Source organism: Muscardinus avellanarius (assembly GCF_963383645.1).
Source record: "Muscardinus avellanarius genome assembly, chromosome: 14".
Lineage (NCBI taxonomy): Eukaryota > Metazoa > Chordata > Mammalia > Rodentia > Gliridae > Muscardinus > Muscardinus avellanarius.
This window is the reverse complement of record NC_137800.1, coordinates 92,410,152-92,434,787: the sequence shown is the minus strand read 5'-3', so window position 1 is coordinate 92,434,787 and position 24,636 is coordinate 92,410,152. Positions and strand designations below refer to the sequence as shown.

Below are 24,636 nucleotides of genomic sequence, written 5' to 3'. Positions count from 1 at the left end.
TTGTCAAACAGATCCACACTCTCCCGATAATCACCCTGAGTAGATGGTCCCCAGCACTCCACTGTGGAAACATAACCACAGCACCTCGTAAAAATGGCTACTAAAAACCCATACAAGAACAAAAGTTTTCAGGACTGCTTTTGGGAACCCAGCTGCTGAGTGCCCTGCGGGGCGGCACTTGAGGGGCACAGTGGCTGTGAGGGCCAGGTGGCACCCGTGGCCTCTGCATGCTCACCACCCCGCGCCAGCCCTCCCCGGCATGCTACGGCAGCATCTGCGCAGCACACTGCCCTAGTCTTTGCGGCGTTGAGGACCACACCCAGGGCCTCACAGGCTTCCTCACAAATACACCTTCCAACCCAATGGTCTTCTCTCGTTTCAATTTCAAGAAGACACATGACGCTTTACAAGAAAGATGCTCCTAGTCATCCATCAAACTCCTGTGGAGGGAGTATAAACACGGAGGTAAAGATGAAGGAGAGAGGAGAGCATGTTCTTTACAAACTTGAAATATTCCCTTAATATACTTAAAAGCAAAGCTGTTTAAAAAGTAAGTGGGCCAGGCGTGGTGGCGCACGCTTGTAATCCCCGCACGTGGGAGGTGGAAACAGGAGGATCGCGCAGGTTCAAAGCCAGCCGCGTGCGCTGGCTTAAAGAGGCCCTGTTTCCAAATTTTAAAAAAGTATAAAAATAGGTCTGGGAGTGTAGCCCGGAGGTAGAAGGGTTTCCAGGAACCCCAGTACCACCAAAAAATAAAAATAAAAATAAAAATAAAAATAAAAAAAGTAAGTGGACACAGATGTCCAGAGAGATTGCCGGGCATGGTGGCACACTTGTAATCCCCGCTCTTGGGAGGCGGAGACAGGAGGATCGCGCAGGTTCGAAGCCAGCCTCGCTGGCTTAAGAGACCCTGTTTCCAAATAAAAATATAAAATAGGTCCGGGAGTGTAGCCCGGAGGTAGAAGGGCTTCCAGGAACCCCAGTACCACCAAAACAAAACAAAAAAACCAGCATATGTACAGAGAGACAATTGGCTTTCTGTGGTTGTAAACTAGCAAGTGACAAAAGACCATGGCTGGCATCTGGCTGTGCTGGTGGTTGCTAACTTTTTACTCAATACATGAGAAAGCTCTTTATGAGTACTTGATAGGAGCCACACTATTCAAGGTGCCTGGTCTCCCAAAACCATGGCTTACGGAATTGCAATGTTGACCTCTATCTGAAGGTAGATACACAATCTACTATGCTTTTTGACTTGGAGTCAAACTCTCATCAGTGAGGAGGCATTTCTTCACATCGGTAATATCTTAATAAAATCCAAACTTAATAATGTTTCATTTCTTTAAAAACTTAATCCATTTAGCAAACTCTTTTTTGGGGGGACCACTAGGGATTAAACCTAAGGGCATCCTGCCTCCGAGTTATATGCCCAGTCCTTTTATTATTTTTGTTTTAAAACAGGGTTACACTAGCCAGGCGTGGTGGTGCACGCTTGGGAGATGAGACAGGAGGATTACGCAGATTCGAAGCCAGCCTCGCTGGCTTAATAGACCCTGTTTCCAAATAAAATATATATATATAAAATATCTGGGAGTGTAGCCTAGAGATAGAAGGGTTCCATCCCCAGTACCAGCAAAATAAAATACATACATACATACATACATACATGGCTACACTAGGTAGCTGAGAGTACTGCTAAACTGCTAAGGCTAGCCCCAGTCCTGCAATCCTCCAAGTCCTGGGATTACAGACGTGTGCCACTTGCCTGGCTAAATTCCAATATTTGAACACATACAACTACCAAGCTTCCCCATCCCTCCCAATTTCTTGCCATCTATCGCTCATTTAGGCACTAATGTAAATATCTAAAGCCTATCCTATGATCGTTTCTTTGCTCAAATAACATAATAAGTAGATGAGAAATTAACAAATCATCTCTTCCTTGATCAAACTCCAGCCAGGATCCTCTGAGCACTCTTCTGTGAGGCCTCACCTTGGCCAATAGAAGCTGAAGGCCATATCAGCTCATCTGCCCTGCCCTACATTAGAAGGCTCTAACTCTACCATACTCTCTGGCAAGCAGGGCTCCATCCCTACACAGCCTTCTTTCCCCCTGAACATGTCTACTTCTTTAAGCTCAAGGCTACAAAAACAGTCTGTTGGCTCAAGCCAACAAGTGAAGGTAGGCCCTGCCCACCCCTCAGAGCATTTATTTAAGGACTTACAACTGTGAGCCCTTCCTCCTTCCCTCTGAGATACATACATAGGTGTCACCTGCAACTCCAGAATATCTTTCTCTAAGACCTGAAAGGCATTCTCTTAAAATGTGACCATGAAGAAGGATGGGTCTCTATCATCCAGTCTCTGTAGGAAAATATAACCACAAGTCTGATAACTCTCCAACAGCTAACAGACACAGCTGACGTGGTCGGTGTTGCTCTACCAGCTCTGTGACTTTCGCCTCTCTAATTCTGAGTCTCAGTTTACCCGTTCCTACCTCCTTATTCTCCCTTTACGATGCGGAGTCACCTCCACACAAATTCAAGAAAATGTCAGTTCGTGACAGACTCTCTCCTCTATTTGCAAGTGCACTACTGATTAAAATCTGTCCTTAGCACTTTAGCGTCCAGCTTTATCTTTGACAAAATTAATAAAGATGTTAAACGTATTCTAATTAGTAAAGATTAGCTTTTTATACATAAAGTTCTCCTATTAAAAATAAAGTGAGGCCGGGCATGGTGGCGCACGCTTGTCATCCCCGCTCTTGGGAGGCAGAGACAGGAGGATCGCGCAGGTTCGAAGCCAGCTGCGCGCGCTGGCTTATGAGACCCTGTTTCCAAATAAAAAAGTATAAAAAATAGGCCTGGGAGTGTAGCCCGGAAGTAAAAGGGCTTCCAGGAACCCCAGTACCACCAATAATAATAATAATAATAATAATAATAATAATAATAATAATAATAATAATAAAGTGAGGGTTTCAACTTCAGGAAAGAACCATAATTCAAGAAGTGAATCAGCAAGTGGGGGCTAGAGAAGCTGGTGGCAAACATCAAGGCCCAGCCCTTCATTTCAGGAAAAATGCATCTAGGGCCCAAGGAGGTGGCGTGACTTACCCAGGGCGGCTCCAAGGAGGCGGCGGCTAGAAGGGGCTACCTGGCATGACTCTTCCTGACCAGCAGGAAAGCAGTCTTCTGGCCCTACTCTCCCATTCCACTGCGGTCCAGATCAGGTTAGTACATATTCATTCCCCTCCAGAACAACACATTCCTGTAACTCCAATGCACACCACCAGCAGCCCAAGGAAAGTCGGTCCTGGGCAGCGCCGCGGGCCGCCTCGCTGAGCCACGCTGCTCTCACACGTGCGCAAGAACTGCGGAGCCACACAGTCCCAAAAGCAGCCCAACTACGAAGGTTAAGATAAATGTTTTAAAACCCCTTTCTGAACTTACCAGCAAAGCATTTGGAACAGAGATTCATAGTCTTGCTGGACCTAGGGCAAAGAGAAAAGAAAGAAAGAAAGGAGAGCTAAAAAATCCGTATCACTCCAATCCACAGATCCCCAACTCACTGAAAAGTAAGAACTGCTCAAGCAACATCCTGAGCCTTTCCTCCCCACCCCCATCCCACCCCCACTTGGAGTTTGCTGGCTTGTCTGATTTTTGGTAACAGAGATTCAACCCAGGAGGTGCTCGACCTCCAAGCTATACCCCCAGCTCTTTTTGTTTATTTTGAAACAGGTTCTTGCTACGCTGCTAAAGGTGTAGTAAATCGTTGAGGCTGTCTCCACGCCCACAATCCTGTACAGGATTGCAGGTGTGTGCCCCAGTGCCCAGCTCACCCCCATTTTTATTCAACACACAAGCCTACTACACTCCCCTGGATCGGTCCAGCACTCCTCCTAGTGGTGTCCCTTGACCTCAGGAATCTATGTTCTGTCAAAACATAAGATACCTGAAATGTAGGCAAAGAATTTCTTGGCTACACAACTGAACTAATAAATTAATAACAGGTCCCTGGCCAGCCACCTGATACAATGTATGTTTTTACTTTTAGTCTAACAGGGAGCTAACCACTGTTTTTTGTTTTGTTTTTTTGTTCGTATGTTGTTTTGTTTTGGTGTTACTGGGGATGGAACCCTTCTACCTCCGGGCTACACTCCCAGACCTATTCTATATTTTAATTTGGAAACTGGGTCTCTTAAGCTAGCAAGGCTGGCTTTGAACCTGCGTGGAGATTACAAGCTTGCGCCACCATGCCCAGCTAACCACTGTTTTATTTACTGTGATTAAAAGCTAATGTAAACCTTAAGTTCAGAACTATTAAATATGCTCAGAAGATGGCACAGGTTTGCACTGGAGCCATCACTGCCAACAGCCAGAATGCTACCTGAGAAAGGTAACTGGTCTCCTCACGGGCACACTCACTCCATCTCCATGACAAGACCTCCTGAGCCTCCCTCATCTCCCGTCCCTCCTTCTAGACCAGTTCCGATCCTGGCCACAATATGACCTTGTTGCTTCAAAGTCTCTCTTCAAATGTCCCCAGTCAAATTGTCTTCCATGACCTTTCATCTGTTAACAATAGCTACAGCTCACTGAGTACTAGCTTGGACAGGCATTTAACATACATTATCTGACTGACCTCCAAAGGCCTCTAAGATGGGTATTACCATACTGCTTTGCTTCCAAAATGCACCTTTTGAAAAATCACATTAGCATTTCTGTAAGACCAGAAAACACCTTACAGTTAACTACAAGTGATGAACCGAATAGGGAAGCCCTCCATCTCCTCCAAGGCTGCACTGGGGGACTTGGAGGTCAAGGGCAGAGCCTCACTCAAGGCCACACAGCTGGAAAGTCAGCGGCAGGACGCCTGGCCTCTGGTCCGCACTGGTGCTCCACTGCCCACCCTCTGTTCACACCCCGGCCACGGCACAGAGCGGGGCAGGAGATGCGGCGGGTGGCTGGTGCCCTGGGCCCCTCTCGCTCCAGAAAGCCCTCTTCCAAAGGCCTCCTGGAAGACGACCTCAGCAAGCGGGCCCTTTTCTGCCTCGTTCTTCAACAACTTCCCTCCCGACAGCTTAGCCTCGGACCAGAATGGCCCCTAAAAGTGGAACAAAACCCAACTTGCCCTGCCTCCTTTACTACAGCTGCGATTACAGAAAGCCTTCCCCGGGAAGTGTTCTTTCCTGAGTGCTTCCGGCGTGTCAGAACTAGAAGTCTAAAGTAACTGCCACAGAGCGGCAAGACGGGGAGGGCCTTATTCTCTTTACAGAGAGGGTGATGTACCAACTAGTGGGCATTTCTCTATAATTGTGCACTGAGGAAAAAACAAGTGTCAATAAACAAACAATGAATAAACAGATAAAGAGCTGCTACCAATAGTGACAAATGCCATGGGCAGCAGCCCACTGTGCGCCGGGCACAGCACCTGACTCCTCCAGACCCGGCGCTCGGCGCAGGCGCAAGCTCCAGGAGGGCGGGAGGCTCGCCAAGACTGCGGGAATGGTGGGATGGGGAGCCTGTGCTGCACCACGCCAAACACGGGCCTCTGCCCAGGACAGAAGCTGAGGAGCGCACGGTGCCACGCCAGCACGCCGCATGGCCCTGAGAGCAGCCCTACAACTGAAGGCGTGGACTCGAGGACCAAGTCCGTCCCTGAGAGAGCAAGGCCTCTCCGTTGGAAGCACACACACGTGCACGCACACAGCACAAACCCTATACACAGCACAGACCCCGCACACACAGCACAGCCCCCACACAGCACAGCACAGCCCCCCACACACAGCACAGCCCCCCACACACAGCACAGCCCCCACACAGCACAGACCCTACACATGCACACACACAGCACAGCCCCACACACAGCACAGCCCCTACACTCACAGCACAGCCCCTACACACACAGCACAGCCCCACACACAGCACAGCCCCTACACACACAGCACAGCCCCTACACACAGCACAGCCCCTACACACACAGCACAGCCCCACACACAGCACAGACCCTACACACAGCACAGCCCCTACACAGCACAGACCCTACACACAGCACAGCCCCTACACACACAGCACAGCACAGCCCCCCACACAGCACAGACCCTACACACATGCACGTACACAACACAAACCCTACACACAGCACAGACCCCGCACACACAGCACAGCCCCCACACAGCACAGCACAGCCCCCCACACACAGCACAGCCCCCCCCACACAGCACAGCCCCTACATACACAGCACAGCCCCCACACAGCACAGCACAGCCCCCCACACAAAGCACAGCCCCTACACACACAGCACAGCCCCCAACACACAGCACAGCCCCTACACACACAGTACAGCACAGCCCCACACAGCACAGACCCTACACACATGCACACACACAGCACAGCCCCCACACAGCACAGACCCCGCACACACAGCACAGCACAGCCCCACACACAGCACAGACCCTACACACATGCACACACACAGCACAGCCCCTACACACACAGCACAGCCCCTACACACACAGCACAGCACAGCCCCTACACACACAGCACAGCCCCTACACACACAGCACAGCACAGCCCCTACACACACAGCACAGCACAGCCCCACACACAGCACAGACCCTACACACATGCACACACAGCACAGCCCCCCACACAGCACAGCCCCCACACAGCACAGACCCTACACACACACACACACAGCACAGCCCCTACACACACAGCACAGCCCCTACACACAGCACAGCCCCTATACACACAGCACACCCCTTACACACACAGCACAACCCCTACACACACAGCACAACCCCTACACACACGCACACACACAGCAAACCCCTACACACACATGCACATGCACACAGCACACCCCCTACACACACATGCGCACACACACCACACCCCCTACACACATGCGCACACACTCCTAGCCACCTCTCCTACCCAAGGAGGACCTGAGTGAGGCTGAAGAGATCTCCGCCAACTGCAACTCCCCTGAGAAGCAGGTCCACTACCTCCCGCCACGCGCCCGGCACCCCTGCTGCCCGCCAGAGGCCGGCTGCAGAGCACAGCCCAAGTGCGCCGGGCTTGGCGCTAGTGTCCTACGAACAAGGCAGTGGAGGTTTCCCTCAGTCGCTACTCGGTCTCTTTAGGTGGTGTATGCATTTAAAGTTCCCACCACCTAAATAAATCGCATCCATTCCGTGCTGAGTGGGAACTTCTCAGCACCATCAGCTGGGCTACAAAAGAAATACCATGCTTATATTATGAAACAAAACATATTAAATCTAAAATAGGCCAGACTGGGCTATAGACGGAATGGCTGAGTGCAGGGGCCAAGGACACTGAGGCCCACAGCGCTGAGACACACTCCGGAGCCTTCTCACTGGATGCTGGAGACCTGAGCCGGCCGGAGCCGACAGCTACTGGCCGCCTACTTTTGTAAAAGCAGCAGGATCGGCGGGCAGGCTCTGTGTGCAGCAAGCCTGCAAGGCAGGCGTGATTCTCCTTTCGCCCCTTGCGCCCCGACCCCCAATAGCTTCCATGTTTCTAAAACCAGGCTCTAATAGGTTCAATAATGCCGGCCTAAAGATGACAAGTCCTAGCCAGGCAGGCGCCACACACCTGTAATGGAGGGCTTGGGAGGCTAGACAGGAGGATCACAGTTTTGTTTTGTGCTACTGGGGGTGGAACCCAGGGGCTTTTTACCTCGGGGCTATACTCCCAGTCCTATTTTATACTTTATTTGGGAACAGGGTCTCACTAAGTTGCCGAGAGCCTCACTAAGTAGCTGAGGCTGGCTTCGAACCTGCGCGATCCTCCCGTCTCAGCCTCCCAAGCACAGGGATTAGGATCGCAGGTTTAAAGCCAGCCTCAGCAAGGTAGTGAGGCTCTCAGCAACCTAGCAAGCCCTTGTTCCAAAACAAAAAGTAAAAGTAGCTTGAAGAGAGAATGCCCCTGAATTCCATCCCAGCAAAACACACACACACAATCATAATCCCCGAAGCCAAGCGTGGTAGCGCATGCTTGTAAGCCCAGTACTTGGGAGATTCAGACAGGAAGATCACAGGTCCATGGCCAGGCTCAGCTACTTAGTGAGGTTCTTTCTCACTAACTTAGTAAGACCCTGTTAAAAATAAAAAAGAAAGCTGGGCATGGTGGCACACACTAGTAATCCCAGTACTTGGGAGGCTGAGGCAGGATGGTCGCAGGTTCGAGGACAGCCTCAGTACTTAGTAAGGCCCTCCACAACTTAGTGAGACTCTGTTTCAAAATAAAAAATAAGAAGAAGCAGGGCGTGGTGGCACAGACTTGTAATCCCAGCATTTGGGAGGCAGAGACCAGAGGATCACGGTTCGCTGACAGCCTCAGCTACTTAGTGAGGCCCTTCACAACTCAGTGAGACCATTTCAAAAGTAAAAAGACTAAAAACTAGGGCTGGGGGTGTATACACAGAGAGGGGGGGGGGGAAGCGCACGAGAGAGAGCGCGCTCTCAGCATAGCTCAGAAGTAGAATGCCCTTGGGTTTAATCCCCAATACTGGTACTGCCAAAAAAGAAATCATACCCCCTGGAATTTGTAACCCCTGCAGATTAACCTATCTTCTGTAAGCCTGCGGTTTCCCTGCATTACCCAGGTGAGGCCTACATGGCTTGGAAGCGTTATGGAGACGCAGGCAGGAGGGAAAGTGGTATGAAGAGGGAGACGGGCTGCGCAGGGCCCAGGAGCGGGTGGTTAGCTCCCAGAGGCTGCAGGGCAAACTGATGCTCCCCGGAGCCTGCATGCAAGGGAGGCCATCCTAACCGACGTGGACGTCAGGCCCCGGGCTCTGAGGACACACTTTGGCTGTTTGGACTGCCCGATTTGCATGACTCTTACCGTGGTCTCGTCTCTTCTCGGCAACCCGCTTTCACCAGGCCTTACCTTTCTTCCTCTAACATCATCTTCTTTTATCTTCCGCTCCTACGTCAAGTCTGCTGACCCCAATCCCTGCCTCTGTCGGCCACCCTTCCTGTTCCTGCTCCTCCTCCGAGACCTTTATCTGAAGTCCCAGGACTCGGTCTTCATGACCTGTCATCCTATCAATCAACGTTCCTCAATATCCACCCCCCGTCCCCGGAAGGGAGAACCGGAGCACAACAGAATAAAGAGTAAAAAGGGAAGTCAGCATCAACACACAAGCACCAGGCTCCCACGTCTTGTGGCCTCTTCGCTTCTCTAGGTTGGGCATGGAGTGTAAAACCAAATACGTATACACTACAAGGGTATCCTTCTTACATAAAAAAGCAAACCCTTCTAGCCGGGCGTGGTGGGCACGCTTGAAATCCCCGCGCTTGGGAGGCTGAGACAGGAGGATCGCACAGGTTCAAAGCCAGCCTCAGCTACTTAGTGAGGCTCTCAGCAACTTAGTGAGACCCTGTTTCCAAATAAGGTATAAAATAGGTCGGGTCATAGCCTGGAAGTAGAGGCCCCTGGGTTCCATCCCTAGGACCACAAAAAAAAAAAAAAAAAAAAAGCAAACCGTTCTATAAAAACGGATTGAGCACATTTCTTCATACAATCTCCTCCAGAAGATGGAGGAAGAGGGGAGGAAGAGAACAAGGGAATAGAGAGAGGAGGGGGAGGAAAGGATAAACTAAGGACACACACACAGCCTCCTTCCTTAAAAACAAAATCACTCCAGGTGTCTCCGAGGTGAGATTACATGACTAAAGAGCAGTAACAATCTACCTGCCACCTGCACACTGAGGGCCAGGAAGCCCAAATCCCTCCAGCAGCTAGGGAGCAGCAAAGAGCTCTGCCACATCACCTCTGCTCTCCCCAGCCAAGGAGAGAAAGGCCAGCCCGGACAGCCCATCCCAGCAGCCATGCCAGGGGAGGCTTACGTGGTGCCACCAGCTTGTTAGAACTGCCACACATCACATCACTCTGCTCATTCTGACAATGTCTGCAAAGTGCTTGTTTTTAGCAAATATTACAAAGGTGAATACAGATTCGTTAAAGAGAACTGATACCTAGAATGTACAATGTGGACCCCAGGACACAGCAGCAAGTATCCAGCTCACTTGGGAAACAAATTCCCATGTATCTATTGAAATTCCAGGTGGGTGCTGTTTGAACATTGTACACCCAAACTCCAAGAGTAGGACCTAGCATGGACCTTCTGTGTTTTCAGTCCTTGGACTAAAACCACACTTTAGAAGAAGGCACATCATCTGTAACCCTTCACACATTACTAAAAGCTTAGTCCAGTACCTAACAAGTATGAAAAAAATGAGGACTGACCATCCAAGGGTCAAAGAAGGAGAATTATAATGTGAAAATCTTTGTAGAAAAGTAGGAGAAAAAAATACGAGCTGAATAAAAATGTCAAGTAACTTCTCTGCAGAAGAGCAGCGCAGTGGCAGCGACTGCCGCACCACTGTAAGTGCAGTCGCTGTGACCGCCTGCCATTGGTGCTCAGACGTGAGAGTTGCCTGCCTCAAGTTATCTTTCAGAAAGGGGTTGCTTTCCAATTACATCCTTACTTTGGAGGGAGGGAGTGATCATTTTATGCTAAATACAAATGTGGGCAGGGTGAGGGAAAGCCTCAAGAAACCTGGAAGAAAAACCTCAGACGTGAGGCCTTTTACAACTCAGTGAGACCCTATTTCAAAAAAAAGAATAAAAAATAGGGCTGGGGGTGTAGCTCGGAAGTAGAATGCCCCTGTGTTCCATTCCCGGTACTGGGGGGGGGGGGGATTTTTTAAAAGACACTGGTATATTCTGGGGAACCAGCCTGGAATGCTAGAACCTAGGACTCTAGGGCTGAGAAGCAAGGCGCAGGCTCGCAAGGAGAGAGAGAAGAGTGAGAGAAGAGAGAAGGGGGGAGGAGAAAGAGAAAGGAGAGGGGAGGGGTAGAGAGAAAGAGAGAGAGAGAGATCCATCCTTTTTTTTTTTTTTTTTTTCCCCTCTTTTCTGGTACTGGGAATGAAACCCAGAGTCGTTGTACCTCTGAGCTACACCCCTGGCCCTATTTTATTTTAGTCTTTTTATTTTTTTTTTTTTTTAAAGAGTTTCACTGAGTTGCAAAGGGCCTAAGTAGCTGAGGCTGTCTGCAAACCACAATCCTCCAGTCTCCACCTCCCAAATGCTGGGATTACAAACGTGTGCCACCTGTCGGTCTTATCAATTTGATAAGACTTCTGCTACCCATTTTCCATGTTCTGAGACAAGCCAGTTATAACCCACAAAGACAGTGACAATAGCTTCACATTAATTACTATTATTGACATATTCTAATTCCCTGGAAAAGAGAGCAAAGTACTCACAGGCTTAGATACACACTCTGAGATTCCACCATGATTAATCAGCACCACAGGATGAGCAGTTTCAGAAATATAGAGGAAAAAATAGGCAACTGACCGGGTGTGATGGTGCACACTTATCCCGGCATCTGGGAAGCTTAGACAGGAGAATCACAGTTCACTGACAGCCTCAGCTACTTTGTGAGGCCCTTTTGCAATTCAGTGAGATGATATTTCAAAATAAAGAATAAAAAAACTGGGCTGGGGCTATGACTCAGAGGTAGAATGCCCCTGGGTTCTAGTAATGAAAAAAAAAAAAAAAAAAAAGGCAACTTAATGAAAGCTTTAAAAGCCCTGCAATCCAGGCATGGAGGTGCATGTCTGTAACCCTAGTCCTTAGGAGGCCGAGACAGGAGGACCACAGGTTGGGGAACAGCTTCAGCAAGTAGTGAGACTCTCATCAAACTAGTGAGATCTGTTCCAAAATAAAAATAAAATAGGGCTGGGGAGTGTAGCTTGGAGACAGAATGCCAAGTTCAATCCCAATATCAAAAAATTTGCAAAAGCTGGGCATGGTGGAGCACACTTATAATCCCAGCACTTGAGAGGTTGAGACAGGAGGATCGCACGCACTGCTTCTAAGCCAGCCTCAGCTACTTAGTGAGACCCTGTTTCCAAACAAAGTATAAAATAGGTCTGGGAGTATAGCCCAGAGGTAGAAAAGCCCCTGGGTTCCACCCCCATACACACACAACACACACACACACACACACACACACACACCAAATAAATTGCCAAAAACTGAGAAATTATAAAATTGCAAATAAAATTCTGTGTGTGTGTTTAACACTGAGGATTAAAATTTTTCATATTCAGCTGGGCGTGGTGGCACACGCTTATAATCTCAGCATTCGGGAGGCTGAGACCAGAGGATCACAGTTCGAGAACAGCATCAGCTACTTAGTGAGCCCCTTTGCAACTCTGTGAGACTCAGTATCAAAATAAAGAATAAAAAATAGGGCAGAGGGTGTAGCTTGGAGGTCGAATGCCCCTGGGTTCCATCCCCAGACCCGCAAAAAAAATTAATATTCAGAAACAAGTCTGAAATTTTGGAAATTGTTTACTATTGAGAAAGTCTTTCTAGTGAATAGACTATTAATTACTGTACCATTTTGCCAAGCATGAAAATGCAACCAAATATCATGGTAAAATAAAAAACCTAAAACAAAACCTATCTTCATACCCCCCATACTACAATAAACACAGAAATTCCTCTGTATTAAATACAAACTACAAGTGTCTTAAGTCAAGGAAATGTGTAGAGAATATTTGCCCAGGCATAGAAATCTAAGAAAGACCATGCAAAATGTCTCCTCATGGTTTTGTTTTGTGTGTGGTGCTGGGGCTGGAACCCAGGGGCGTGCTACCCCTGAGCTACACCCCCAGCCCTACTTTACTTTTTATTTTGAACCGGGGTCTCCTGAGTTGCGGAGGGCCTCACTAGTTGCTGGGCCGTGATCCTGTGACCCTCCTGTCTCAGCATGCCGTGAGAGGCCTGCGCCACCACCCCCAGCTGCAGAATGTCTTTTTTGTTTTCTCTTTTGGCACTGGGGATTTAGCCTCAGAGCATTCCGCCTCTGAGCTACACCCCTAGTGCCGTTTGTTTTTTCATTTTGGAGCAGGGTCTCACTAAGCTGATGAGAGTATAACCGCTCGCTGGGGCTGCCCTGGACCTGAGACTGTCCTGCCGCAGCCTCCCGGGTGCTAGGGTTACAGATGTGCGACACCACACCGGCTGCAGAATGTTTTTAACTACACAATGTAGGAGTGGTTTTGCAGAGTATTCCACACACACGCACACACAAACACACATGTAGTGATTATTTCAAGCAATGGATGCTGAAACAATTAGGTAAAAGGTTCCTGAAGAACAAGATGCCATGACCTCGAAGTTCCATCCTACAAATGACCAAGTACACACAAGTTACTCCTTTATACTAACAGGCAGGACATGATGGCGCACACTTGTCATTACCGCGCTTGGGAGGCTGAGACGGGAGGATCGCGCAGGTTCGAAGCCAGCTTCAGCTGGCTTAAGAGTTTCCAAATAAAATACAAAATAGGTCTGGGAGTGTAGCCCAGAAGGTAGAAGTACCACCAAAAAAAAAAAAAAAAAAAAGTCAACTACACTCTTTGTTTTTGTAGTCCAAATCTATTTTCTATTCCCCAGTAAGGCCTCCAAAGTATGATACATTAATTTTTTTGTATGTGGTACTGGGATTGAACCCAGGGGTGTTCTATCTGCAACCTACAACCCCAGCCCTATTTTATTTTTTATTTGGAAACAGCATCTCGCTAAGTTGCTGAGGCTGGCCTTGAACCTGTGGTCTCTTGCCTCAGCCTCCTATGGGATCACAGGTATGTGCTTCCATGCCTGGCTCCATAAATTAATTTTTATAACCAAAATACTCTACTTCCATCAGTAAAGACAACCCAGTTAAATGACGGGTTCAAACGGGGATTCAACAGACATTTCTCCACAGAAGAGGTACAAATGGCCAAAGACCATATAAAATGCTTAATGTCATTAGCCATCAGCAAGATGCCAATGAAAACCACAGTGGAATACACTTCACATTTAATAGTGTGGGCATAACAATCTTAAAAACACAGAAAATAAGTGTTAGCCAGAGTATCAGCAACTGGGACGCTCATATAGTACTGGTGGAGTGTAAAAGGTTGTGGCTACCGTGGAAAACAGCCAAAGGCTCCTCAAAACGTTACACACAGCCAGGAGTGCGCACGCTTGCAATCCCCGCGCTTGGGAGGCTGGAAGAGGACCGCACAGGTTCGAAGCAGCCTCAGCTACTTAGTGAGGCTCTCAGCAACTTAGTGAGACCCTGTTTCCAAATGAAATATAAAACAGGTCTGGGAGTACAGCCAGAGGTAGAAAGCCCCTGGGTTCCACCCCAGTACCACCAAAAAAATGAAAAAGAATGTTACACACAGAATTACCACGAGGCCTGGCGCTTCCACACCTAGGTATGTAACCAGAAAGCGCTGGAGACAGATGTTCAGAGGATCGGACACGTGCCCCTGTGCCCGCACTGCTCACAGAACCACAAGAGCGAAGCACCCAGCGCCCACCCACTGATGGACGGAGACCCACGCGGTGGAAGACTGCGCAGACGTTAAGAGTAAAGTGCTGCAGTGCTGCGGCACGCGGTATATGCATGATGGAGGTAGCGTGCGCAGTGCTGGGCGTGGCTTGGAGGGAGAACACCGCTGGGCTCACTCCCAGTGTGGACATGGATTAACCTTGAGGACATCATACAAAATGAAGCCACAGGCTACATGATTCCACTCGCACTAAATCTACAGACCAGGTACACCATAGCCAGAGGAGATGCGGAAAGGGGCAGATGGAGTGACGCTCAGTGTGGAGAGTGGAAATGGCTACAAAGGCCCTGCCTCTGCTACACGCCAATAATTGTTAAAAGGATGCATTCTATGTGCTGCAACACAGTATTTTGTTTTGAGGCACCAGGGACTGAACACAGGGCCATTCTACCTCCAAGCTACACCCTCAACCCTTTTAGATTTTGTTCTGAACAGGGCCTTACTAGGTCGCTCAGGGTCTGGCTACTTGCTGAGGCTGTCCTCCACTGAGAACCTCCCATCTGAGTCTCCAAGCACTAGAATTGCGGGCCTGCGCCAAGCCCAGCTTATTATATCACAATTTTTTTGGAGGGTGGTATTAGGGATGGAACCCAGGGGCCTTCTACCTCCGGGCTACACTCCCAGACCTATTTTATATTTTATTTGGAAACAGGGTCTCTTAAACCAGCTGAGGCTGGCTTCGAACCTGCACGATCCTGTCTCAGCTTCCCAAGTGCAGGGATTACAAGGGTGTGCCACTCCGCCCGCCTTATATCACAATTAAAACAAAAACAACTCTGCCTATGGATACAGGACTATTTTTAACTAGAATCTAATTATTAGAATTGTTACTTCTAGTTCATATATATATATATATATATATTCATATCATATATTCATATCATAGATATTATAGGTATGTTTAACAGTTACTGATCACATGCTACACTGTTACAAGCAAGGTACATGCTTTTTGGTACAGAGGCATTTTTTTGTGCTTTAGTTGTTAAAATCCTATAAGGAGTGGAGTTCTGTGGCACACACTTGTATATAGGAGGCTGAAGTGGGAGAATCAAGCTCTGCCTGGCAAGACAGCAAGCCTCCATCTCAAAGCAACCCAACTAAGACAGGTAGTTACAGCCCTGCTTTATGTATATGAGAAATGAAGGCTCAGAGAAATGAGGGACAGGGAGACTCCACCAATCGGTGATAGAATTCAAACACTAGAGTTTTCACAACTGTCTCAAATATAAAAGGTAGGGCATGAACTAAATTTTTTTTTTTTTTTTTTTTTTTTTTTTTTGGTGGTACTGGGGTTCCTGGAAGCCCTTCTACCTCCGGGCTACACTCCCAGACCTATTTTTACATTTTTTTATTTGGAAACAGGGTCTCCTAAGCCAGCGCACGCGGCTAGCATGATCCTCCTGTCTCTGCCTCCCAAGCGCGGGGATTACAAGCGTGCGCCACCACGCCCGGCGAACTAAATTATTTTTAAGATACCTTCCAACAATACAGTTCTGACTATGCTGCACAAATTAAACAAGACCATACTCTTCCCCAAACTGTCCTGGCCCGGCTCCCCAGGGAAGCACTCGGACAGGAGGCCACAGCTAGCATGGCTGTCCTTCCCAGGAAAGGACACCAATTATTCATTCCTGGGCTGGATACCATGTCCCGAAGACCCAACTGGCTACGCACAGCGCCCAGGAAAGAAATTTTCTAAAAAATACAAGTTCCTAGAGCCCATCCAGACCTGGTGAAACAACATCTCTTGGGTTAGTGCCCAAGAACCCTTACATCTTCTTCTGAGCCCTGATGGGCAGCCATATTTGAGGTGGCCACTTGAAAGTTTAAAAAAAGAAAATGTTTGAGCCAGGCGTGGTGGCGCACGCTTGTAATCCCTGCGCTTGGGAGAGAGAGACAGGAGGATCGTGCAGGTTCGAAGCCAGCCGCATGCGCTGGCTTAGGAGACCCTGTTTCCAAATAAAAATGTAAAAATAGGTCTGGGAGTGTAGCCCGGAGGTAGAAGGGCTTCCAGGAACCCCAGTACCACAAAAAAAAAAAAAAGCTTGAATCAAACAAACAGAACAAGTCCAGTCCAATTAGCATTAATTTTTAAATATAGGGTTTATAATCTAGTTATGATATCAGACCTTTTTACTGCACATTTATATTTCAGAGGTAATGCTTCTAGCCAAAATATATTTGAATCTCTGCATTAATTCAAGATGTCCAGCATATTAACAACAATTCATGATACTCAGCATATAAACTATGCCTACATTGTCTTTAAAAAATCTTCTATGGCCAGGCAAGGTGGCACACCCTGTCATCCCAGTACTCGGGAGGCTCAAAGAAGAGGATTGCAGGTTCAAAGACAGCCTTAGCAAGTTAATAAGACCCTACAAAACTAACAAGATCCTGTTCAAAACAAAACAAACAGAGTTGGGGTGTGGCTCAGAAGTAAACCGCTTCCAGGTTCAACCTCAGGTACCCAAAAAAAAAAAAAAAAAAAAGAAAGAAAGAAAGAACTCTCTACGGGCAAATACCAGCTCCTCCCGGATATAGATGATATGAAATGGTACGCACAAACACATGCGCATTGGGAACCTTACACAATACTTAGCAGTGTGCCTCACAACTGAGCATGAGTTATCCAACATGCTAAATCCAATAATAAATTCAATAAAGACTAACAAGTATCCACGTGGTGTGCCAGGTGCTGCCCTAGGCTTGCGGTACAGCCACAGGCAAGATTCAGGCTTAATGCTCACGTTAGCAGGAACGCGGCCATTGCGCGGGATGCCGGGGCAGGACCCCGTTCCTCTCGGCATCTGCCTCGCTTTACTTTGGAGGTGAACATTCTGTTTCATCCTTCCACCTCCATTATAGGATTCTCACCTGTCATATCAAGCCCTAAATTCCAGTCTTCATTTTACATGGGGAAAAGGTACATCCAGACAGCCTCCATTACTATTTCAAAGCAGCTGGAAAATCCCAGAATCCACATTCCCACTGGCTGAGACTTTCCGATATGCCTAGTAATGATACTTTATGACCTAGAAGTTCCAATGGATTGGTACTAAGAAAACACCGACCTGCTTCAGTGGCGCTGTGATTGGAATGGTGATTAAACGCATTGTGTTAAATCTGCCCTGGGCCTTTTCCAGTGCGGCAAATATAAAACGAGCTTTCAGGAGCACAGAGCCTGAACTACCTTCCCTTACGAGGACCCTTCTCCTGCATGTCAAAGGTGGCACGCCAGCTTCCCCATGAGTAATTAGTGGCTAACAGGACGCTTCCCTCCACAGGAGGGGAGGCGGCTGCCCGCACAGTGTGCAGCGCGTGGCAGCCCGGGACACCCTGTCTGTGTCAGAGCAGAGCACTGGCACCACTGTAGTTAATGGTCTGTCAGCATTTCCATTATAAAGCAATTTTCTGAGGTTTATTGCTCTGCTGAAGAATTTGCTCTGAGCTGAAATTTGGCACTCCAGAAAAGCAACAACTGTAGCCTGTAGTTGTTTATCCTCTCCACGTAGGCCAAGCAGTTTTGTGTGTTTCTAAGATAATCTGGCCCTTCATTTCAGATTCCACATACAGCCCTATGGGGATATCTACAAACCAAACCTCAGCCCTCACAAAAGGACTATTGTTTGCTAAGAGCAGCTAGCAACCTGCAAGATACACAGCACAGACTCCAACCTATTTATGGAAAAAGTTGTTTTCAAAGCTTATTTTTGACGAGTTGCGCATTTTAAAAAGGCTGTAAAAAAGGTTTTTGTCAGTTCTACCTAGTTATGACTCAATGACTTTTGCTATATGCAATTGATACTAAAATGAACAGATGACTTTAAAATTCTCAACTGGAAACCCTCCTTTATCCTTCCCACTCAGGAACCACAGCTCTATCTATCTAATGAATAAAGAAGTTGTGAGCCGGGCGTGATGGCGCACGCTTGTAAACCCCGCACTTGGGAGGCTGAGACAGGAGGATCTCACAGGTTCGAAGCCAGCCTCAGCTACTTAGTGAGACCCTGTTTCCAAATAAAGTATAAAGTAGGTCTGGGAGTATAGAGTGGAGGTAGAAGGCACCTGGATTTCATCACTAGCACCTGAAAAGAAAAGAAAAGAGAAGAGAAGAGAAGAGAAGAAAAGAAAAGAATGAAAGAAAGGTAGACAGGAAGGGGAAGGGGAAGGGGAAGGGGAAGGGGAAGGGGAAGGAAGGAGAGAAACTGTAATATAATGGTTTTATAAGCCTAATCTTTTTTTTTTTTTTTTTTTTTTTGGTACTGGGGATGGAACCCAGGAGCATTCTACCTCCTAGCTACACTCCCAGCCCTATTTTTTATTCTTTATTTTGAAACAGGGTCTCAATGAGTTGCAAAAAGCCTTACTAATTAGCTGAGGCTGTCCACGAACCGCAATCCTCCTGTCTTAGCCTCCCAAATGCTGGGATTACAAGTATGTGCCACCACACCCAGCTCTTAAATGTTTTATACATGTAAAGACCTTCTAAAACTTTGGAGATTGTTGGTCAAAGTAATCTTCTAAGAGAGGGGAAGAGGGAGAGGGAAGGAGGAGATATTGAGAAAGAGAGAGAGAGAGAGAGAGAGAGAGAATGAGAATGTGTGTGTGTGTGTGTGTGTGTGTGTGTGTGTGTGTGTGTGTGTGTTACTGAAGACTGAACCCTGAACCCAGGGGCAAAGTCAGGTGTGGGCACATGCCTGTAATCCCAGTATTTGGGAAGCTGAGATAGGAGATGGCAGGTTTGAGGCCAATCTTGGCAATTTAGCAAGATCCTCAACAATTTAGCGAGACCGTGTTTCAAAAGAAAACATTTTAGAGACTGGTAAAGATCTCTCATTACTACACGCATAGCCTGGTGTGCTTTGCCTGTTTTCCAGCTTTGTATTACTCTGAAATTACATAACCTACATATAAATCGACTACCAAAACTATGCGGAGTGCTATTTGTAAGAAGGTAAATCACAGGCCCCTACGACCACAGCTGCTGAAGTATGAGCAATAATGCGCCACAGGGACTGAAGGTCCAACAAAGAGAAAGGACTGGGGAAACTTGGTTTTGGGGTTTTTTTCCCCCAGTGGTGGTACTGGGGGTGAACCCAGGGGCATTCTACCTCTGAGCTACACCTCCAGCCCCGTATTTTTCTTTATTTTGAAGCAGAGTCTCACTCATTTGCGGAAGTCTCACTAAGTAGCTGAGGCTGGCCTTGAACCTGCGGTCCTTCTGGCTCAGCCTCCCAAGTATTGGGATTACAAGCGTGCGCTACCACGCCCTTTTTGCAATGTCCTTTTTGCAATAAATATTCTATATTCTGATTCCGAATTAGCCCCCACCTGGCCTTGGCAGGCACTCTCCAATCCCCAGCTTTGCAAAGACGAAAGCTGAAGCCAAAGGCAGCTCTACCAGGACACCCAACAGAATACTCAGGGTTAACCTCAGCAGCTACAGGACTTACAAGCTAATTCATCTGGTGTATGCCACTGGAGATCCAGGTAAAGAATCCAACTGCTTTCATCTTTACCGTTTTGTTAAAGGCCCGGCTAACCATACCTAAGCGAAGGCCTGTGCATCCTTTGGGCTTGGTGACAGCGCCCTCCAGTCAGCCCGCCCAGTGGTGCAGATGCAGCAAACCTCTCAGGGCTGGAGCTTCCTAATGAGCTCACCGAAACTGCCTTGTTGGCGACTTAACGTAACAGAAGGAAGGGTTCTGCCAGATTGTGTGATACTTTGCATCACCATCCACTTGCCATTCAAGGCTCCTCCCAAGAAGCCCTCTCCTTAATACACTATTAGTAGGAAAATACAATTACAGAACCACGAACTATTTGTTTTTAAATAACCTACAGAAGGACTGCAGAAAACAGGGCAGCTGGCTGCTCCTACCACTAAGACCACTGTAAGCCTCTTTCAGTCCAACAATTTATTCTTATAAACATATGGTATATTTTAAAATCAATAGGTTCAAAAGGACATTAATTTAAAAAAAATGTATCTCATTCCCAACGTGCTGCGAGATACTCAGACCCCAGAAGAAGCAATGGCTCGTTTCCTACAAACCCTTCCTCAAGGCACATTCCATTTTAAAGTGGGCCTCCTAGTCTCAATGCTCAGTGCTTCCTCCCCTGCCGGCATGCTCTATCTCTCTAGCACCAGTCACCTGAATTAACTTACCAATATATATTCCCTATTTATGACTAAGCCAATTGGCTGATGTTTCTCTCACCCCTACCTGTTCTTCACTCCTATATTCCAAAGGCAAGGACGTTATCATCTGAAACACAATGGACTCTTGGCCAGTATTTGTTGAATAAATTAACAGCCTCATTATTACAAATGCAAGTAATGCAGGTAAGCTGTCTGCTCTTTACAAACACTAATGCTTTTCCCAAAGCAGGGGCAGGGGCAGTAATAGTACACTCTACATGGGGAGGCGCATCAGTCTAAAACTTAACACGCTTGTAAAACCAGCACTCAGGAGGCTGAGACAGGAGGGTCGTGGTTCACAGCCAGCCTCAGCTACTCAGTGAGGCCTTTGCAACTCAGTGAGACCCTATTTCAAAAATAAAGAATAAAAAACAGGGCTGGGGATGTAGCTTGGAGGTAGAATGCCCCTGGGTTCCAACCCCAGTACTGCAAAAAAAAAAAAAAAAAAAAGGCTAACAAAAATTGCACCCAGGTGGGCGTGGTGACCCACGCTTGTGATGCCCCCCCACACTTGGGAGGCGGAGACAGGAGGATCATGCAGGTTCAAAGCCAGCCTCAGCTGACTTGAGAGACCCTGTTTCCAAATAAAAAATATAAAATAGGTCTGGGAGTATAGCCTGGAGGTAAAAAGCCCCTGGATTCCATCCCCAGTACCACCAAAAAAAAAAAAGCACCCATTCAATATTAACCATTATTTCAGACTATGAAGTTTACATCGAATTTCTATACAAAAAGAAGGATGCTCAAACACCACTTGTAAGCTTACTTTCCCTTAAAATTCTCTTGAAAATGACATGGTCTTCTGCAAGTCGATCCAGGAGACTAAAATTTTAAATGGTAAGTTGCAACCTTAACAGTACTCACACGGTAGTTTGAACAATTGTTTTCAGAGTAAAATATAAATAAGTTATAAATAAAAGCATTAAGAATAAGCATGGAAAGCCGGGCGTGGTGGGCACGCTTGTCATCCCAGCATTCAGAGGATCACGGACAGCCTCAGCTACTTAGTGAGGCCCTCTGCAACTCAGTGAGACCCTGTTTCAAAATAAAGAATAAAAAATAGGACTGGGGGTGTAGCTCAGAGGTCAAATGCCCCTGGGTTTCATCCCAGACTTGGGGAAAAAAAAAAAAAAAAGAAGCATGGAAAGAAAGCCCGCACATACACAAAAAGACTGGTATTACAAGGCTTTCTGCAGGTCTGTTTAAAACAGTGACATAACCAAGTACCAGATAATTAAGAATGGTAACAAACTGCCCATACAAAGGGACTAATTATGCAAGTATGCTGAACCTACAGAGTAGAGTGTGAAGCAATCTAAAAGAATTATACAATGCTATACATCCCACAGAGAACCAGTTATAAAACATTCCAAAAAAAGCCATGGCGTGTTTTAGTACACACCCACATATATATTGTTTAAATGTGCAATTGCTAAACACATCATTATATAAAAATACTCTCTAACCCGAAAAAAAGAAAGCCTGGCAAGAGAGACTGCCTCAGTGACAGCCCTGGTAGCACACGCTTGTAATCCCGGTACTTGGGAGGCTGAGACAGGAGGATCGCGGCTCACAACCAGCCTCAGCTACTTAGTGAAGCCCTCCACAACCTAGTGAGACCCTGTTTCAAAATAAAGAATAAAAAATAGGGCTGACGATGTAGCTCAGAGGTAGAATGCCCCTGGGTTTAATCCCCAATACCGCTTTAAAAAGAGAGAAAGAGAGAGAGAGAAGTTGCCTCAGAGTAAAAGCAACTATCAACTATGATAAAAAAATCAATCTTATCTAAACAGTGCCTATTTTGAGTTATTAACTTATGTTTATAATTTAAACTCAATTATACAGCTAAATTAGCCAGAAAAAATATAGTTTGGAATCATTAAGTAACTTATGCCATCTCAGAAAAATCACTATACAATAATAACTCATTAATGCAACCATACTGGAGTAACTAAATTTAAAAGATGACAATAACAAGTTTACATGACACTTCATGGAAAACTGTGTACGTTTCTATTTTTCCCAATGCCAGGAAAAGGCAAAGGTGGACGCTATCACATCTGCTCAACATTATGCTGAAGGTCTGAGCCGTTGAAAGTAAGCAAGAGCCCACTGAGAGAAGCTGAAGGGTGAGCCTGCGTTACTGACTCACAGCACAAGGCTGCAGAGCCACGGCAAGTCGGTTAACTATTAGAGAAGCTGAAGGGTGAGCCTGCGTTACTGACTCACAGCACAAGCTGCAGAGCCACGGCAAGTCGGTTAACTATTAGAGAAGCTGAAGGGTGAGCCTGCGTTACTGACTCACAGCACAAGCTGCAGAGCCATGGCAAGTCGGTTAACTATTGGAATAGCTATGAACTTAGCAATGAATTCATTCAGTAAGTCAAGTTGAGCAAGCTCACTGACCACAAGGTCAACAAAATTAACATTGTTTCTACATTCAAAACAATAAAATAAGAAAAAGGACAAAATTAAAATCATAGTATTTACCAAAAGCTAAAATGACCTGCGCTGGGCACGGTGGCGCACACTTGTCATCCCAGCATTCGGAAGGCTGAGACGGGAGGACCTTGGTTCGCAGACAATGTCAGCTACTTAGTGAGGCCCTGTTTCAAATAAAAAAACAAAAAATAGGGCAAGGGTGTAGCTCGGAGGTGGAATGCCCGGGGTTTCCATCCCCAGACCCGCAAAAAAATATAAATAAAAATAAATTAAATAAATAAATAAAAGGACCTAAACTACCAAATATCAAGACTTAGATGGATGGTACCATGACAACGACAAGTGCCCCTGGTGCCAACTAGAAGCAGACCACACATACTGAACACACACCACCATATCAAGTCCTTGGAGGAGCCGGGCGTGGTGGCTCCTCCAAGGACTTGTCATCCCAGCACTTGGGAGGCTGAGACAGGAGGATTGCAGGTTTGCAGCCAACCTCAGCTACTGAGTGAGGATCTCAGCAACTTAGTGAGACCCTGTTTCCAAATAAAGCATAAAATAGGTCTGGGGAGCCGGGCATGGTGGCGCACGCTTGTAATCCCCGCGCTTGGGAGGCAGAGACAGGAGGATCACACAGGTTCGAAGCCAGCGGTGCACGCTGGCTTAGGAGACCCTGTTTCCAAATAAAAAATGTAAAAATAGGTCTGGGAGTGTAGCCCGGAGGTAGAAGGGCTTCCAGGAACCCCAGTACCACCACCAAAAAAAAAAAAAAAAAAAAAAGGTCTGGGAATATAGCCTGGAGGTAAGAAAGCCTCTGGGTTCCACCCCAGTACCACCCAAAAAAAAAAAAAAAAAGAAGTCCTTGGGAGAAATGGCCTACTTTATAATACCACTGGATTAACTTTCACCATTATTTAATAGCACATATACACGTCTACAGTAGACCTAAACGGCCCAAAGAATAAAATATAGCATGTCTTTGAAGAATGCAAACCAATGTCCACAAAGGCCTGAATTCCAACAGGAGAAGTAAAGCAGTGGCCACCACTCACCATGACTCACCAGCTCCCTCCTGTGTGCACCCATCAAGAGTGAGACTTTAACCTCCACAGCAACGCCGCAGCTAGCCGCAAGAAGTGAATGTGTACACTCTACAATCACAACCAGGATTAAACACCAGGACCACGAGCAAGACACAGACGCACTCTGCAGGTGTAATGCGGAGCCAGAGAAGCCAGATACGAAGTATCTATGATTCTAGTATAATGTCTCAAACAAGTAAAACTAAATATGCAGTGACAGAGATCAAAAGAATGGTTATCTAAAACAGAGGGCTGTGACCAGGAGAGAACAAGAAAGCGCCTACAGAGGTCACATATTGTTTACCTTGATCGTTCGAACTGGTAGTTACATGGATATGTTGACAGAGATAGGAAGATACACATGTATGAAAACCTAAGCTGTAAATTTAGCATCATACACGTTAGAGCAGGTCACAGTACATTTACAAAGAAGACTTAATGAA

At 46.9% G+C, this 24,636-nt stretch overlaps 1 protein-coding gene across 2 annotated transcripts in view; it reads right to left on the bottom strand.

Annotated features, from left to right (window-relative positions):
* The window catches only part of ZFAND3 (zinc finger AN1-type containing 3), a gene marked incomplete at both ends in the record, with an annotated part of 238,664 nt that overhangs the window by 139,239 nt on the left and 74,789 nt on the right, over positions 1-24,636 (bottom strand). For both annotated transcript variants that reach the window (XM_080710853.1, XM_080710854.1), the window contains one exon: positions 3,450-3,490. In XM_080710853.1, the coding sequence (XP_080566979.1) occupies positions 3,450-3,490 (41 nt within the window). The remainder of the gene's footprint in view (positions 1-3,449; positions 3,491-24,636) is intronic.